The sequence below is a fragment of the Saccostrea echinata genome, unplaced genomic scaffold (assembly GCF_033153115.1).
Source record: "Saccostrea echinata isolate AGI-Se365-2 ecotype Australia unplaced genomic scaffold, CSIRO_AGI_Sech_v1 ptg000010l, whole genome shotgun sequence".
NCBI lineage: Eukaryota > Metazoa > Mollusca > Bivalvia > Ostreida > Ostreidae > Saccostrea > Saccostrea echinata.
Genome location: NW_026889759.1, coordinates 12,799,228 through 12,816,926, shown reverse-complemented (window position 1 = coordinate 12,816,926; position 17,699 = coordinate 12,799,228). Strand labels below are relative to the sequence as shown.

Genomic DNA, 17,699 nt, shown 5'->3' with positions numbered 1-17,699 from the left:
GATATTTTCATGCATTGATTTTTTTTAAACTCATTTCTGATATCAATTGAAATACAAGTACTACTGGCCTATCATATACATTTATTACAAATACCTGTATAAAAACTCCAATAACACATTCTGGTGCTTTACTTATTTAGCATGAACATTGATGACTATTATAAGTTTATTATTCTTACACAAGTTAAATTTATCAACGATGCTTTCAATGGAATGAAACAAAAACGTTCAAAATATGTTCTTTACATAAAATATGAAATTTGGCACGTGGGAATTCCTGAAGATTTAAAGAAACACTGTCAGACAACCGACTCCTGGACCACATCTGGAGCACTCAAGGAGTCATCATGCCAGACTAGAAACGTCTCTTTGTCGTCCTGAACACAACTACTAGCTATAGTTTGTGAAGTGTGAGGTAATCCTACACTTATTTGTTCTCCAGCAATATCCACATGGTTTATATATGAATGATCATGCGAATTTTCTCCTTCGAAACTGTGTGAACTTTTATTGTTTCTTATATTGGTATGATGCTTTGGTTCAGGAACAGAGCTGCTTCTTTTGAATATTTCAGTGTTGTGGTGTTCTGTTTCCATACTATGCACACTACGTGTTGCATCGGGGGTTCCTGCTTCGTCCCAAGAATCTGGGAGAGTTGTATCGTAGCTAGGTTCCCATTCGTCTAAGCGACTTAGCCACACACGAACACTATCAGTAGTCTCTAACTTTTCTTTTGGTAAACTGTGTATGTTCACAAGAGTTATTGGATTTGATGGCGGCCATGTCATCGCGCCATCTGAGTCACATGACATAGAAGACCAATCAGTGGAATCTACATAATAGCTACTATAACTGAGGTATTCCGAGTACGATGAGTCTGACGAAGAATCGTCCATCGTGTATTCTGCAACAGAGTTGCTTAAAATATGCTTGGGTTTGGGAGAACCAAATTCCTTGCTGCCTATTATATTGTTGCATTCTTGTGGAAACAAAGGTATATCAAGCTTCTTTCCCATTGAGTATTTCTTTATTTGTGGCGATTTAGAAGCTATGTTTGTATTTTTTGTATCACTGACTTGAAGAGACTGTTTTTGTTTCGCTTTTGGCGATTTCATTTCGATCGTTATAGCTGACATCCGTGCACGTTCATTGTATTGTTCCAGATCTGTTTCTTTACTTTTATTCTGTTTGTTGCTTCTTTTACTCACATTCAGTGTATTCGTGTTTCTGCTGTTACTCGAGTTTAAATCTCCGTTACTCTCGCCCACTGCGAGACTTCCTTTTCCAGAGCTTTTACTTGACTGACTCTTTGACAGCTTTTTCTGAATTCTCATGGATTCAGATATTGGCGTAAAAATGGATTCTATCTTAATTTCAGACGCCGTATTACTTGAAAGATGGTTAACATCTCCAGTTTTCCTCTTCTTTGAATATTTATTTGAACTCTCTATTTTCAGAGTAGTCTGTTCAAAATCGAAAACATCTGATGACGAGAAATTATCGTCTTCGTTTTCTTCTATATAACCACAGCTACAAGATTTTAGGATTACACCGAATACAAAATTACACAATATAACAACAACACTGAATAATTTAAAGACATAGCTTTGGCTGGACAGTAACACCCAGGTAGCCACCATGATGATATTTTCCACAAGAATTGCACTGTAATACAGTACTTCTGTACAATGTATCACTTTGAATTTCTGTACGATTGCATCAAAAGTGCACAAAAGAGACAGTCCTAAAACTTTCATTATTTCAAATACTGAACATTGATTATTGCACTTTGCTTTGATTGAGAGTATCAGTATAAGTGTTATGAAATGAAGTCCAATGGGAATGCTGATCCAAAACGTTAACACAGAAGACATCACCACAATAGCACCACAACGGGAACTTAACATAAAAATCGTTCCCATCACAAGTGAAAATGTCCCACATGGTTTCTTGATTCGACGATCCCGGTCCAGAAACTCATCTGATTCAAAAAGTAAGTTACCGAGATTGAACATTGTAAACACAAAACCAGAGGAGATTATAGAAACACAAAAAGCTGTCACAGATATGGCCGAGAAATCTGCCATGTATAACATAGTATTTCCCTTTAAGAGAATATAGGGTATTGTTTGAATCATCGTCTGTATAGTCCTTAAGAAAACAAATTCTTTCCAGTCGTGTTCGTCATACAACATAAATAGTTTGAGGTACCTCCATAGAAGACCAATCTGTCCACAGTGCATGAGAATACAGATAAACCTCCCACAAGATTTCCCGGAGAAATCCATGGTCCTGGACACCAATACTGCAGATAAAATGTTTGTAACAACGAACCCTGCCACAATAATGGTGGCAACCAGCACGGACCTCCACAAGTCCTCGCTTGTCGCAGCATCGTTAACTTGAAGTGATGTTTCCACAATATAAGACGTCATGCTCAGAAGAGAAATTACGATTCCCATATTTCCACGCCGAAGACAGCATATTATTGTGCCATAGCTCCAACGTTACAATCCTTGAAAAAAAATTAAAAATTCATGGAGACTCGTAAATCCTTCTGGGGAATCTTGATAGTCCACAGACAATAGTGTTGTATTTCTCAATCAACTCCTCTTCTATTGTCAACTTCAACTTTCATTTAAAAAAACATATCCAGCAAAGTGAAATCAGATAACATCTCCCGTATCAATTAGCGAGGGAGCTCGGAACTTTCTTTGCAGTCCTACATGATAAATCCAAAGATTAAAACTACAAACAGGTGTAGCGTCTTTAAAGTCTTTGTCTATAAAATGGAAGCGTTTAGATCTTTGATCTGGTGATGCATTGCTGGTTCGCTGGTCAGTTGCTCGAAGAATTAATCATATCCTCCAGTCCTGTGGGAGATCCAGTTCGTAAACCTGTAAATTGAAAGAAGTCAAAAAGTGTACTCTTTAAGCCGCATACGTATCTAAACAATGTAAATTTTAAAGTATAACACCATTAAATTTAATGCAAGAGTAGACAAAATTCGCATACGTTGTGCAGGGAGGTATTGAATCGAATCAGATAAAAACATCTTTTCCGTTCTTATGAAGCGTTAAATCAAAATGAGGCTTGCGATCCGGGATCTATTTTCAGTGGTTTAATGACATTTCGTGTGATGTCCACACAAAAGTACTGATATTTATGCCTATGTAAATAGTCCTAGGTCTGAGTTTTTACCCGATACAGAAGTTCATGCACTGCAAGTCCCTTCAATTTGATACACAGTCTAAATAACAATCTCTTTCTTTTTAAACTGACTTTTGTATGGAAAAGATTTAGATATATTTTGAATCTATGGAGTCTATAATTACCTATGGTAATTCGGAAAAAATCGGATATCTATTCGCGACCTTTTCTAAGCAGTGAGCCAAGATTTATGCCTATGTTGAAAGCCAATTATCACATAATCACTTCGCATTCTCCTAAATATATTCCCTGCACGTCACAATACAAAACAGGTACGTACCCTTTCTCTCTTACCCGAGATCGCCTTTGTTATGCTGGATAGCTGTTTGGTTAATTGCAACATTTATATTCAGAGTGTAAATGGGATCAAGAGGAGACAGTTAATTATGAAAATATATTCCTTTAAAAGCAATAAACTGGTATTACTATATTATATGCTAGTTATTAAAAAAAACTGTTTTTACTATTTTATATGCTAGTTTTGATAAATATCACAGAATTTGAAAATCGAAAGGATAAGAAAAAAACCTAATGATTATGAACTCTGATGCCGATATTTGACAGATACCATCGTGTAATTCAACACAATTACAAATTTGTTTCTAGCAAGTGATGGTATGTATAGGGACAATCCTTAAGTCAATAAAACTTACTTTTATGTATGAACTCGAAATACAAAAATTCAAAAAATAAACATTTCTGTAAATTTTATAGAGTTTTATTTGTAAAGTGTCAGCAGGAGAGAGGCACATTAAATTTGATAATAAATAGCTCAATTTAAAGAGAGAAGTCATGTAACCTATTTTAAGCGTCAAATCCGAATTACGCATGCTAATAGTAAGATAGCATCTTAATACTGAATTTGAGAACTTTAAGAATTTGAGAAGGGACCGTCGCTTTCTAAGTTTTCCTTTTACTAGATAATACAGGGCGTTGGTAAAAGTGGTCTGTTACAGCTCTCCCACACCAAGTTTAGCTGCACTTTAAGAACTGTATCTATAATATAGGATTGGGGTTTTCTTTACGGAAGGAGCTTTTTTTACTCTTTCAAAACGTATTTTCAAACGTCATTTATGAAATAAATAAAATAAAACAATGCAAGGACCAGGAAATTACCATTTTCAATAAATATGGAAAATAAAAAGTTGTATATAAAAATCGAAGACATAAAAATATGATATATCATCAATACAAAAGATCTGTACTAACATTACCGAAAATTTCCCCATAAAATTTCCATATCAATACCATCAAATCGAACACAACACTGTCCACAAAGAACTGTAAATACTGAAGCCTTTGAACCGTACGATATTAACAACTTTACTTATATGAATCAAGATTTAATGTCACATGTATTTTAAAATGCCAGTAATTGCTTCTTACTTCCCCTCTTGTTGACCAAGGATTAGTGTCTATACACCATGTGTACCTCAAGTTTAATAAGTAAAAAATGTCAATCAGAACTCAAATTGTGAACCCCAACCGAGTCTTGCTAAGGCTTAGTGCTCGTATAAAGAGGTTATTGGCGACAGTTTGGTTCAATGTTGTACAGACCTAAGACGATTATTTACAAACATGGCCAGTGAATCACTACCAAAATGTAATCGCTCCACAGTCTATCTATGGCTGTTTTATTATACAGATTCCCGGGTCTCTGTTTCCTAATAAGGACCATTCAATTTTAACACCTGGGAGTTATTCATCTAATCTAGGTATAACAGCGTTTAAAATTAAAACATACACTAGGGATTAAAGAATTTAAAGAGATTTATTTGTCAAGCAAATAAAAAAAGGATATGTAGTATTTATTTAATATAGCTGGTATACCCTTCAAATCTTTCAATAAAGAATCTCAGTGCGTTGTCTAAATGTAATTACCGTGTTGTATATGTTAATATTTTCCTAATACCGATATAATTAATTAACTGATAAAAGCATAATTACATCTTACCGAACTTTCCAAGTACTGCAAGTCTGTAAAGAGATTGTCCTCAACAAAAGAATGTCGGATTGAATATCTTCATGTCAGTCACCGGTTTGAAAGGTATCTGGAAAGGCAAAGAAGAGTTACTGAAGCGGACTGCTTTTTATCACAAAAACTTGTTTTTGCGCCAAATACCCAATGCTATTATGTCTTTCGGGTAACAAAGATCATAGATTATTTCTTTTTTTAAAAAGTACTGTTTTATCGTATAGCTACTTTATCTATCAGTATGAAAAACGTGCAGTCGGCCTATCTATCACACAATCGATGACACTTGAGATTTCAGACTCTTTGTTAAGTACGTTTTTTGAATTGTTTGCAAGAATAGAAAAGCAGCTAGAAATATGTTACTTGTAAAAATTTTCTCACACTGTTATTGTTTCCACATTTCAAAGAGATGAAAAGAACTTTACATATGTTTCATTTTGTATCGAATTTTAATTTTCGGTTCGAGAAAATTTGGTGACACTTTCCATCATAAATCACGTGACCTAGCACGTATCGACCAATCTCCGATATCTTTCTTTCATCCTTTGAAAAAGAAAAGATAACAAACCGTGATAATATTTTGTAATAGATTTTTAAAATCCAAACCGAGAGGAAGAGGGTAGTGCAGACTAATTGTGAACAAACAAATCGCCATAAGGCGCCAACAGACGTCCATTACAAACCAGTTTGCTGAAATCTTCTGGTTCCTTGTTACATTAGACTAGTAAAATATAAAACAAATAGAACGCTCCTCTCATTTCAATAAAGATTTTTTAATTCCATATCGTAAATCAAGGGTAGAGTTAGTTTAAATTCCACGTGAATCTTAAACAATGAAATCAATACATGTAGGTTATCAATCCAAGCTATATTTCCTCCATAGAAATAAGATCTTCAACACAGACATAATTCAACGGATGGCTTGTTATTGATGATGATTAACTATGATAACTGATAGACAATACATACTTATCTACCCCACTCTATCTTTCTTCTCTGCAGGATTTGGTCTACAGGGACTCTCTCAGACGGATGGAACTTTAAGATGACCCGAATGGGTCTGTTTGTGCCATAAGTTTTAATACAATGGGTGGCATTCTTCCCAGCTTTTGAATATTTTGTTTATCTGTTTACTTCGTTCTGGCCCTCCTGGCCACTTCATTATTATCTGGTAACCAGCCATGCTCTTAAAAATGAAATGATGGTATAAAAAGACCGAATCTATGTATTCTATCAGTCAGGAGGGTATGAAAAGTTTTTTTTTATTTTATTCCCAACTCTTTGTACTTCTGTCTGAGTGAAATTAAGTTTTTTTTTTTTCTAGTGTATGCCCTCAACCAAACAAAGACCTGTCAGAGTGAACAAATCAAATACAAATTGGAAATATAAATAAGATTCCTTTCGAAAATTTGCCCTGTCATTGTGTTCAACACAAGAGAAGGGTGCTGAATTACTGCACAGGGAGCCTTCAGTGACAAAAACTTTTCCATTCATGACCTGTCCAACAAAGTTGTTACTCGAGAAATCAAACTATAAAATATCTTCACTAATTATTTTAATGAAAAGTATCAAGAATCTAAGAATGTAAAGTTGACACAGGCTTGTAAAACCGCTCTACGTTTTTCCTTTTAATCGAAGTTAAATATTGAACTTGTTGTGAGATCACGACGTGACACAGTCTTCACTTAAATCTCTTATAATACCAATCAAAGGATTCGTGCAAATTTAGTGTATTTGCGACATCAAATTCACTCAGGATTAAAATACATAAATTAATGATTCTTTTTTATCTTTGTCAAATATAAATGCCAGAGGGTGGTCCTTTTACTTTATTCACAGTGATGACTTGTAACATGTCAAGTATATACTAGTCACTGCATCATTTGAAACGTTTTGTTACAAATATTGTTCGGGCTCACATAAATCTTAAATTCAGCGACATTCCACACCTATATATCAGTTTCTTGCTCTTTGATCTTCTGCATAATATGGATTAATCGGCTTTTACTTAATGCACATCTGTGCTAACATGCATATAAAAATCTACCTTACCTCTACAAGTAACGTCTGCTTCCTCTGTACAAGTAACGTCTGCTTCCTCTGAGGTCGTCTGATGAAAATGTGACAAAAGTAAGGACCACTGACGTTGCTAAAGCCGCCGAACTTTATCGTTTGTATGAAAAGTGAGGCTATTAACAAAGCATAAAAGTTTGGTATAGTTCGTCCATGTTGACACGCCGATTACAAATATCAACAAGAAAAACTATTGATTTTAATAATGGGGTCTGTATTACATATATCGTGTTAAATATTGCAAACACGAGCCATTGAACGTTAACTTATAGTTTATTTTTTAACAATCTTACTCATAAATGAAATCTTACGGTGTATACCATTCAAGGAGCGATAGACCCTGTTTAAGAAGATTAATATTTACCCATAGGATCAAACGAAATCTTATAAACTATACGGCCCGAATACGAGTTTAAATAGAATGTTGCTGTTGTATGGAGATATTGGCTAGTTTTGTTGTTTTGTCGAATTATTGACGGATAAAGCTGAACCAGGTCCCCATTCAAACTATGGGAATTTCCTTGTGTAAATTTCTTCGCCACTGCTATTCTTTAAATGCATTCCGGTATAGCCGAAGAACTGAGATTCTATTCTGATCTTACTGTCTGCCACACGGGAATTTTGATGTGATTAGATCAATGATTAATTATCCCGATTTCTTGACAAGTAGAAAAGCAAAGCTTGGAAGGATACCTTTTTATAAAAGTACATTGACAAATTGTCCAAATGAAGTGTCATGCAACTCTATCAAGCATTATTTGCAGCATCGAACACTCCGTGGAATGAAAATTCTTTAGAGTCCTGAATATCTTAAACGAAAAAGTGCAGTCTAAGATTAATTATTAAAACTTGACGCGACATTTCAGCATGCTAGTGTTCAAATCTGATCTAAAGTAGATAAAAATGAGGACAGGATGGAAAAATTAATATTTTTATATTTTCATAAAGTATTAAATAGCCCTTATTACAGTTCCAATGTAAGTAGAAGTTGAAATCCAATTCTATTTGTATCACAAGTACTTGTCAAAATATGGTGTATTTTGGGGGTTGGATCTGGCTAGTTTTGTAAGGAACACGACCAGAATTCGTCTCAGGTAGAAACAACAAAAGATCAAAGGGAAAGAAGATGGTTTGGAGTGTCTATAGAAAGAGACTCTAGCTCAAGGCACAGAATGAGAAGGTCCTTGATAGAATGAATTCTCAAATGCCGGGTTATTTAGTTTGCAACAAACTTAAATCAAATTAATTTCAATTAATAATTGCTCACAAATAAAATTACAAAGTAGATTCTTTTTAAATTTAAATAGAAAATCCAGACCAAGTACATTTCCACTCTCTTCACCTTGACAATATAAACGAATAGGAAAAATTCTTCTCTCTGAATGATCAACACAGAATAGACTAGTTTGGCTGGCCACTCGGTAAAGTGCAATTCGGGATACCCAAGTGAAAAAAAATTGAAAGAATTTAAAAATTTAAATATTGACATACTCTTACTTTCAATTAGAATATACATTTAATCATAACTAAAACTGATTGGTCCTCAAGATAAATGAGACAGTTATAGGATATTATTCTCATTTATCTCCTAAGATAGAGAACAGATTTAAAATCGATAAGAAATAGTGTCTGAACGAAAAATAAACTTAACTGGAAACAACCTACCTGAAGGTTTTTTTCACAGAGTTGTGGGTTATGTAACAATGAACTGTCGATCTCTGCATTCCTTTGTTACACATTTATTAAACCAACGATTGAATCCAATTAAAAGTAATGTATACACTGTATATGCACTCTCAATGATAAGCAAAGTTCTCCACTAGATATAGTTTTACATTATACGTGGTAAAAATATATACATGTGTTTACAATGCAAATAACTGTGCTTAATTAGAGGGTTCTCCTATAATAATAAGATTAAGAGAGTTTTTGAATTTAAGTGACAGTCCCCGCGCTGATAACTGCAGTCTTCTACACTACGATTTCTTTTCCTTATTCTGATAGTGAACGGGTTGTTTGATTGGTTGTTGGTTGTTTTAGTTTACAGAAACAATGTCGGCCACAATTTTAAAAAGTATACATTAACTTTGTATATATTTTGAAACAAACGTGACATCAAAAGATGTATACTGCAATACTTTTCAGGATGATTTTTTTTTTCAAAATAGATTTTATCTTTGTGAATAATATCACCCAAAATATTTCCTCAAGCAATTGCTGGTTTCTTTTTCTCTAATAGTATTCTTCATTTACCCACAGTGTGGCTTTGTCGAAGAAAACATTTATACCCCCCCCCCCCTATATATTTCTATATCATAGCCCATCTATACCAGTACAATTAATAATTAACATGTACACATATACTGAATAAGATTTCCCAATTACATGTAGCTCCTTTGGTAAAAAGTGCCCTTTCATTTGAACAAATGTAAATTCCTTTCTACGATTTATTAGTATCAGTACCGTCTCAAACCCATGTGTGGAAATAAAATGGACATGAAAACCCATGGCTTGTGTCGATGTGTGGTGCTTGGAGCTCTCAACGACAGGCTTTAAAATGCTTCGTAGAAATTTTGCCGAAAAGAAAGGGCTGAGGTACCCGTATATTATGATGCTAAGAGAGTTAACTCTCGTACAACTCTCGGTAAAAATAATTTAAACGATTATGACGATTCAACAAACGACAACACGAAGACTTATTAAAACATTGTGACGTCTGTCGAAGCTTGCAGCTATCCATCGATAATTTCAAACAAATTAACGCCAAATAATCTGGCAATACTCTCCATCTTTAACTTGTCAGGTCAACAACAGGCGGAACACTACTAGCAATAAAATTGCTCTGATCCCCATCAATCGACCGCAACCCAAGGACATAAAACTTACAGCAACCTCTGTCACATCCTGCCATTTTAATAGCAAAAATAATATACTGAACATCTTTCAAAAAATATCTGCTAAACGATTCAAAAACTACTCAAAACTAAAAATACGCCAATCATTTTATTACAGAATACATACGACTAATTATATCATTTTGAAAATTTACAAACAAAAATTTTACAATTTCTAGACTTTGTTTTAGCAAAACTTTCACTTTCTCATGCATACATGTACAAATGGAATTTTCACATTCATGTACCATATTTCCCATAAACATGTTTGAAACTGATATACATTGCTGCATGAAGAATTACAAACAAAATACCCAAAAAGAGTGTTAAAAGACAAGCAGATCATCTGAAATAACATTAAGAATGTCAGTTAAAAAATTCCTGCGTATTTCACCATTTTTTTAATTGCATGTGTATATTTTTCACATTTAGATTTTTATCTGAATACATTAAGAAATGAGTAGTTGGACAATTTATGATTCATAGGATCATATTATTGTATCAAAGAACTGTTATAAATTTTTTGAATAGGTTTTCTCTGTAAACAAAGATTCAGAAAGTATTTTACTTGGTCGAGTAATTATTTTTGTATGGAAACCTAGTTTTAAAACCTACAGTATCCTTTAAAGAAAAAAAAATCAGAACACACACAGAATAAACTCACTTTTTGCTGTAAAGAACCAGGTACAGTTTCAATACAAATCTGGCCCTGTATTTTTCCAAAATATGAAAGTGATGAAAGAAATTAAAATTCATGCTTTCTGAAATGTTGAAACTCCATGCAATATGATCAAACAAATCGTTTTTCTCATTTGACTTCCTAATGCTAATTGTGACATCATAAACTTGTGCATTTTTCCGTATTTTCTTACAAAGTTGCAGAAGACATCAATTTTCAGTGAAATTTTCTTTCAGATAATATAGACCACATGCATCGCCCACAAAGATTTTGAGAAATATGATTTTTCAAAGAATTTTACACAACATATCAGAATATTGAAGTGGGCGACGGCTGTGGACACTATTTTTCTCAAGGAAAATACCCCCTGAAATGAGTCATTTTGAGCCCTTTTCTGCTTAAAACTTAGAAAAATACGACATTAATGACACCATATTTGCAGAATGGTCCTCCTTCTTGCCATATTCTTTCATGAATTATAACACTCATATACTCAACTCATATTAATGCCAATTTCAAAACTTTTTGAAAACATTAAATTTTTAGGCCCAATAAAGCCAAAACCGTACCTTCTTCTTTACATGCAAGATTACATAATAAATTTTGTCTAATGAAAGAATTTAAATATAGTGCCCAAAAAAGTTTCAATGCTGAAGTAAACTGTTTCAAGACTGTACATTCAATGATGACAAAAAGAAAATATATACCTGGTACATGTACATACCTGTAGTATTCATCACCCAAGCATCATAATTATTATCAATATCTTTATACAGTCAAAACTCGTTATCTCAAACTTGAAGGGACCGAGAAAACACTTCGAGATAACAGAGGATTCGAGATATCCAGGGTGAAATACTTAAGGAATAAGTAGTTGGGACTTCAAAATGACTTCAACATATCCATTGTATTCAAGATATCCATGTTCGAGATGCTGAAAATCAAGTTTATATAATTTCTGATAAAACTTAAATTGAATTTGTTATGATGGTAGTGAACAGTAATACATGTTTATATTTAATTACCATTACATTCTGATAAAACCTTAGTTGAATTTTGTTCTGGCAGAATAACCAGATGCACATAAATTTATCAAGTTAAACCTGTTTTTTTTTTCTTTGCAAACACACACAACTTTTAACAACAATGTCTTGCCACAATGTAACTAACATACAAAATGTGAATAAAACTTTCAAGACACTTCTCTAATATACAAAAAGCCCACCTACAGGTAATGTATCAAGAAGCTACAGTAATTTTAAAAACAAATCATGTTCTATTAAGCATTATGGTTATGCTTAAAATCTACTGCCTTATTTTGACAAATTTAGACTGATATAATAGTAAGGATACTGGTTATTAAAATTCAGCTAAAAATGATGGAAAAAAATGAACTTTCCAAAACATAGACCTCTTAGAAAAAACAAAAGCAGCGACGGCAGAAGGAGGGGGGAGGGGGGGCTAAACAAGAAGTGAGTGAACAGGTTTTTTGCCGGGCCACATTTCCTTGGCATATTTCTTTTTCTTCGGTTCTTTTGAGACCTCTTCCACATTAAACACCACTGGTGGATGAGCTGTGACAACTGGTGCCACTGGTTCGTCTGGTACAATGTCAGGAGCCAAATTGGGCACATGAAGTCCCATTTTAGCAGCTATACTGTAAGTGTTTGGAGCAGATGTCAAATCACCATACAAACTTGGTGTTTGATAAGAGAAGCTTTGTAATCTCTTTGTAATGTTGTCTGTCATTGTTGTATTTTGAACTAAACCGGTGTCCATTTTTTGACGCTGTGAAAAACAAATAAAATTGTATTAAAATCACCAAGATTTTAATACTTTACGATAATTAAGTGCACTTTAAGCATTAGAAAGCCTTATAATGAGATCCGCTTACCTTGTTAGGGATAACTGTTGTCTGAATCATATTTCTAAATCGTCCTACTGAGGGATCTATGTCTTCTGTAGAAATCAAACAAAAAAATTCAGACAGTTACATATAAATCACAAAACTATACAAATTATAATATCTTCTTAAACTACCCAATTATGGCAAACTAGAATTGGTCTACACCAATAATACTTTACCTCTTTTAAGTAATTGAAATTCTTAAAAATCTACTGAACAAAAAATTAAAATGACATTAAAAAAAAACATGTGATCTTGCACTGCATACCTGGGTTGATGATGTCATCTTCCTCCCCAAAATTGACATGGTGGTTTCTGTGTTTCCTCTTCATTGGGTTAGGTCCTTTGTCTGATCCAATGTCTACCATTGAGGATATGCGTCTGTTGTGGGCAGTATTGAATTCAGTTAAATTCTGAAAAAAATATTAACATATACTAGGCAATTAACTACTGTTTCTGTTTTGTTCAAAATGCCATTTAAATACAGTTCTGTATAAAGAGAGTGAGCATAATCAAAAGTCAGAGAGAATATACATATGAACACCAAACTGCTAGACCTACAACATAAGAAATTTTTAATTAGGTTAGGAGTTTAATTATTTAAGTTTCTTTGGATTTTTCTCTCCATTCTGTATGATAAACATTTGATTTAAAAAAAATCTAGACATTTTTATTCTTGAGAACTCATTGGCCCTGCAAATTTGTAGAGAAAATGACAAAACCAGAATTAGCTATAAACTAGATGTGTCAGTATGACAGGAATGCCTCCCCCCCCCCCCCCCTTGCAAGTTTTAAATATGTGAATGTCATAAATATCAACACCAAACACAAACTTGATCAATAACAGTATTTCATAAATATCAAAAGAAATACCAAAAATCAGTTCATTATATCTACAAGAATATAATGTAGCATAAAAAAGTCTGGAAAACAGTGAATTATACGAAATTATCAAAGTCTTACGGCCATAACTTTTGTAAAAGTGTGTCAATCAGCATGAAACTCAAACTTGATCTGTTAGTAAGTCATCATCATCAAGAGATAAACCAAAATCAGTTCATTATATACAACTACAGCAAAAAAAAGTCTTGAAAATTAACTATGGTGGAATGACAATGACGGAATGAAGGACAGAAAGGGGTAATACTATATGCCCCAGCCATTTCAGGGTCAGGGAATAAAAATAAAATGTTAACTTGTAGTGATAAATCTTCTGCTACAGTTTTCACAAATATTTGTGGCTTTAACTTGCTATCAACAAATGTTATGTAACCTTCAACAATTAATAAACTATTTACCACTCTTAAACTGCTTTAATCAAATCTTCCAACAATTTATATAAACTATCCAACACTGTGAAATTATTCATATTGTTGGAAATATTATATCAAAATAAACTAGAATAACAATATCATATCTAATCTGCCATCTCTTATACTGAACAAATAGCAGATAATGTAAAACTAAGATGTCTCATATCCATAAAATAAAATCAGTTGATTACGTCAAGCTCCGTTTCCGTCTCCGGTAATCCCAGGAGTCCCCCTTCTAGGTCCTCCCGTCGTTTCTCCTTGTCATCAGATATCTGCCCTGTGATGACCTGAGGTCGTTCTCGTATAATGTAGATTCTAGTTGATGCCCCAAAATGAATTTCGCTGTCAATAGGAACTTGTTGTGGTTTCCTACTTTCCAGTCTAATATGTCCAATATGTGTACCATGAGCTGAAAAAAAATGTGAAACTTGCATAACATTCACTTTCACTTATAGCTTACTGTATATAACTTTACTGCATCTAGCAATATTTTACAAGAAGCTAATTGGAATTTATGATAAATTATTTCTATATACTTAAAAAATACATTTCGAGAACATTTGTTGTTGTTGTCTAAATGACTTACTGCTTCCTAAGTCTACAATGAAGGGTCGTGATAAGTGTTTGTGCCAAACAAGAGCAGCATGAACTCGAGAACATGATTGGTGGTCGATGCAGAAGTCGCAGAGCTGTTTGTTCCTCCCAAAAAAGTAGCACTTCTTCTCATCTATCATTAGTTTCTACAAAACATGTCTTAAAATGTGTATGGTGACTAAATTTAATTCAGAATTGTACAAATTTAAATTGCATAATAAGAACCAAGTCTTCAGAAATATTAACATGTTCAAGCATAAAGTATGATTAATTAAGTAAAGTCAAAACAGAGGAAATGACTCCAATTCTCAAAATAACCCTACTTTTTTGTATTAATACTGCTTTTTGTTTTGTAAGATAATATTATAGCACATTGTTAAATCTTAAAAACAGAATGTGCTGATACGATATCAATGTAATGTTGCACTCGTGTAAAAGCACTAGCTGCCATGTATTCAACAGCAATGCAACTGTCCAAGTGCAATTTTTATCTGCAAATCCAATCTTTTAACATCTTTGCCAGTCAAGTATTTCTGATCTCCTCCTCTCCAGATTTAATGGTGTATAAAAAGGTTTTTGATGGTATTCTGTAATAAATACACTGCACTCACCCCAGTGGTTGCAACATCAATAAAATTGTCCAATACACTGTACATGTAACATCTAAGTGACCATTGACAGGCAACTGCCCAGTTCTTAGGGAGTATGAGAAGAAATGTTTCAACACATATTCATATCCTCTAATGTCTAATTTGTTTCTCCCAAAGTACATTATATACAAATATAATCAAGATTAGTGTCCAGTTGAGATCCCTCTATTTGATTGTGTAATTCAGATATACCAGGTCTGGCACAATCTCTTTATTAAGCTATATACTGTACATGTAACTTGAATTAGCTATAAAGCATTATTACGCTATTCAGAATAGCTTGATTTAGCTATTTTATCACACTTTTTTTCTTAAATGTGGTATTTTTTCAGCATGTTCATAAAGTTTACCTTGGTGCAGTGATAGTATTCAACTTTGATCTCTTCTGAAAACAATGCATGTAAAAATATCTCATCAAATTGTGTCTCCTCTTTGGATACATGTATATATAAAGCAATTGATTTATGACCACACAGTTACCTAATTCTACAATGAAATTATGAAGGAGGTCAGTTCTGGTCAACAAAATAAATTATTGGTAATAATTCAGCACAATGTGAAGATATCATACTTATCCACGCCTCCACACACACAAAGTGGTGTACAGTTATCAAACAAAAGAAATGCATCTTTGCTTAAAAGTATTCAAAAGCTGAAATGTTAGAACTATCTTAGATTTTGATTGCTTTTTCAGACATGATTCTGAAGTCAAATGAAAAAAGCGGATTTATAGATGACCCCAAATAGGCTGGGGTTCTGGGGGCCACCTAGGCCCCCAGAAGCTCTGGGGTAAATGGTGCAAAATCCTGCATTCTGAGCATTTCCTGGCACTTAGTTTTCACTCTGAAATTATCTTCTTTTTAAGGAAAATAAATTACAAATGTTACTTATTACCAACGTTTTACCATAGTCACTGTCTTTGACACTTTGGATTATCAATTCACTTCATCTTTCATCTGTTATTTCATCAATTTCATCTGTTACAACATTCAACATTTCCAATAAATCTTAAAACAACTTGCTGAATAAATACTTTGAACAACATCTTTAACAATTTGATTCTCTAGACTTTATTCACATTGTACAATTTTCATATCCATTACCGCGATGGATGCTTCTAGTAAAACTTCCAACGATTGGTTGAATTAATGTTTCTAAAATCCAAGAACCAATGAAATAGCACATTACATTTAATCAATAAAGTAGGAATAAAGTGAACCAAAAACAGACTAAAACGGTATATTCGGAAAATATTGAGATACTAAAAAAAGCGGAATACGAAGTTTTAAGATGATTGAGCAAATCGGAATAGCGAAATTCCGCTTTAAAGAGGAAAAAAACATGCCTGCTTTTTTGATAGTCCATCATAGATATATGAATAGTCAAATATTTGCAACATTTTGTATATTTCTTACAAAAAACATTTTTGTGAAAAAATAGCTTTATAAAGTATTCTGAATAGCTTGATAATGCTGTATAGCTAAATTAAGCTACATAGCTAAATCAAGAGATTGCGCTGGACTTATCTACTGCAAGATTAACAAATAACCAGTTTAAGATATTTTCATATTTCCTGTCTGGGTAATAATAACTTCTCTTAGTCTAATAGATATGAAATATAACCTGCTTGGGTGAACTTTTGGAATATAACCCTTATTTGCAAATTGATGAAAATAAGTCTACCTGAATCATTTTGCCATCCTTCATACAATCCAAATGTAGTCCTGGTGGAGGCTTTCCAGCCCTAATTTTAAAAAATAGTAAACACATCTTTAAAATAATACAAGTGCCTTGTTACATGTTTATGTTAGCTGATTCATCAATGTCGCCAAATTAAGCTGTTTCATCTAATATCACCAATGATTTTATAGCTATCAGTACATATGCAAATTTAATAAATAATATGTATATTGGCGAGAGAAAGAAAATAATCAGGAATCAGAAAACAATGTCGTATGAACATGATGAATGCATGACTTGAAGTTGCACCGTGCCCGACTTGCAGAGCATTCATCATGTTTGTCAAAAACAAGGGTATATACAATTCATATGTCACAGTTTACAAGAGCATATAATTAGTTTACAAACAAATGAAGCAAAAAACAAAATTTTTACCACGAAGGGACCTCAAAATTGTTCACAAGTGGTCCAACTGTGCTGGACATTTTCAGCTCATGAGCGCCATCTGTAAATAAGGTTCAATATATATTTATTGAATTCCGAGCCCGATGAAAATAATAACTACAAGGAAAAAGAAACGCAGGGTAACGTAACATGCGGAAATTTTTTGACTGTCTAGCCGAAAATTATGAAAACTGGTCAGAGGGGCAGGTCTTTCATCTGTCAATTCCAAATCCTGGTCACGGCACCAAATGTAACGGGAGAGGAGAAAATGCGACGGATCT

General features: G+C 33.5%; 2 protein-coding genes across 3 annotated transcripts; both read right to left on the bottom strand.

Moving 5' to 3' along the window:
• Positions 1–205: 205 nt before the first annotated feature.
• On the bottom strand, positions 206–5,306 carry LOC133184743 (uncharacterized). Its single transcript, XM_061319815.1, has 2 exons — positions 5,165–5,306; positions 206–2,897 (listed from the first exon to the last, which is right to left on the bottom strand). Exon 2 carries the CDS (start codon positions 2,460–2,462, stop codon positions 300–302), a length of 2,163 nt encoding a protein of 720 aa, XP_061175799.1. The 5' UTR covers positions 2,463–2,897; positions 5,165–5,306; the 3' UTR covers positions 206–299.
• A 4,937-nt stretch (positions 5,307–10,243) lies between these two features.
• On the bottom strand, positions 10,244–17,486 carry LOC133184414 (nuclear inhibitor of protein phosphatase 1-like). Of its 2 annotated transcripts, XR_009720813.1 has the most exons (8): positions 17,410–17,486; positions 16,978–17,038; positions 14,637–14,790; positions 14,242–14,459; positions 13,006–13,150; positions 12,726–12,790; positions 11,401–12,619; positions 10,244–10,822 (listed from the first exon to the last, which is right to left on the bottom strand). XR_009720813.1 is itself a non-coding variant. In XM_061319484.1 (7 exons), the coding sequence occupies exons 1-7, from the start codon at positions 17,457–17,459 to the stop codon at positions 12,293–12,295; spliced, it is 1,020 nt and encodes a 339-aa protein (XP_061175468.1). In that variant the 5' UTR covers positions 17,460–17,486; the 3' UTR covers positions 10,244–12,292. The 2 variants fall into 2 exon arrangements, 1 of the variants encoding a protein (XP_061175468.1); XM_061319484.1 differs by having other exon boundaries at positions 10,244–12,619.
• Between the last annotated feature and the right edge of the window lie 213 nt (positions 17,487–17,699).

Coding starts and splice junctions, on each gene's coding strand:
- LOC133184743 (XM_061319815.1), bottom strand. CDS start 2,462: ATGGGAATCGTAATTTCTCTTCTGAGCATGACGTCTTATATTGTGGAA.
- LOC133184414 (XM_061319484.1), bottom strand. CDS start 17,459: ATGTCCAGCACAGTTGGACCACTTGTGAACAATTTTGAGGTCCCTTCG. Junction 13,151..14,241: donor AGACGGAAACGGAGCTTGAC/GTAATCAACTGA, acceptor TATTTTTTTCAG/AATTTAACTGAATTCAATAC. Junction 12,620..12,725: donor CAACAGTTATCCCTAACAAG/GTAAGCGGATCT, acceptor TGTTTTTCACAG/CGTCAAAAAATGGACACCGG.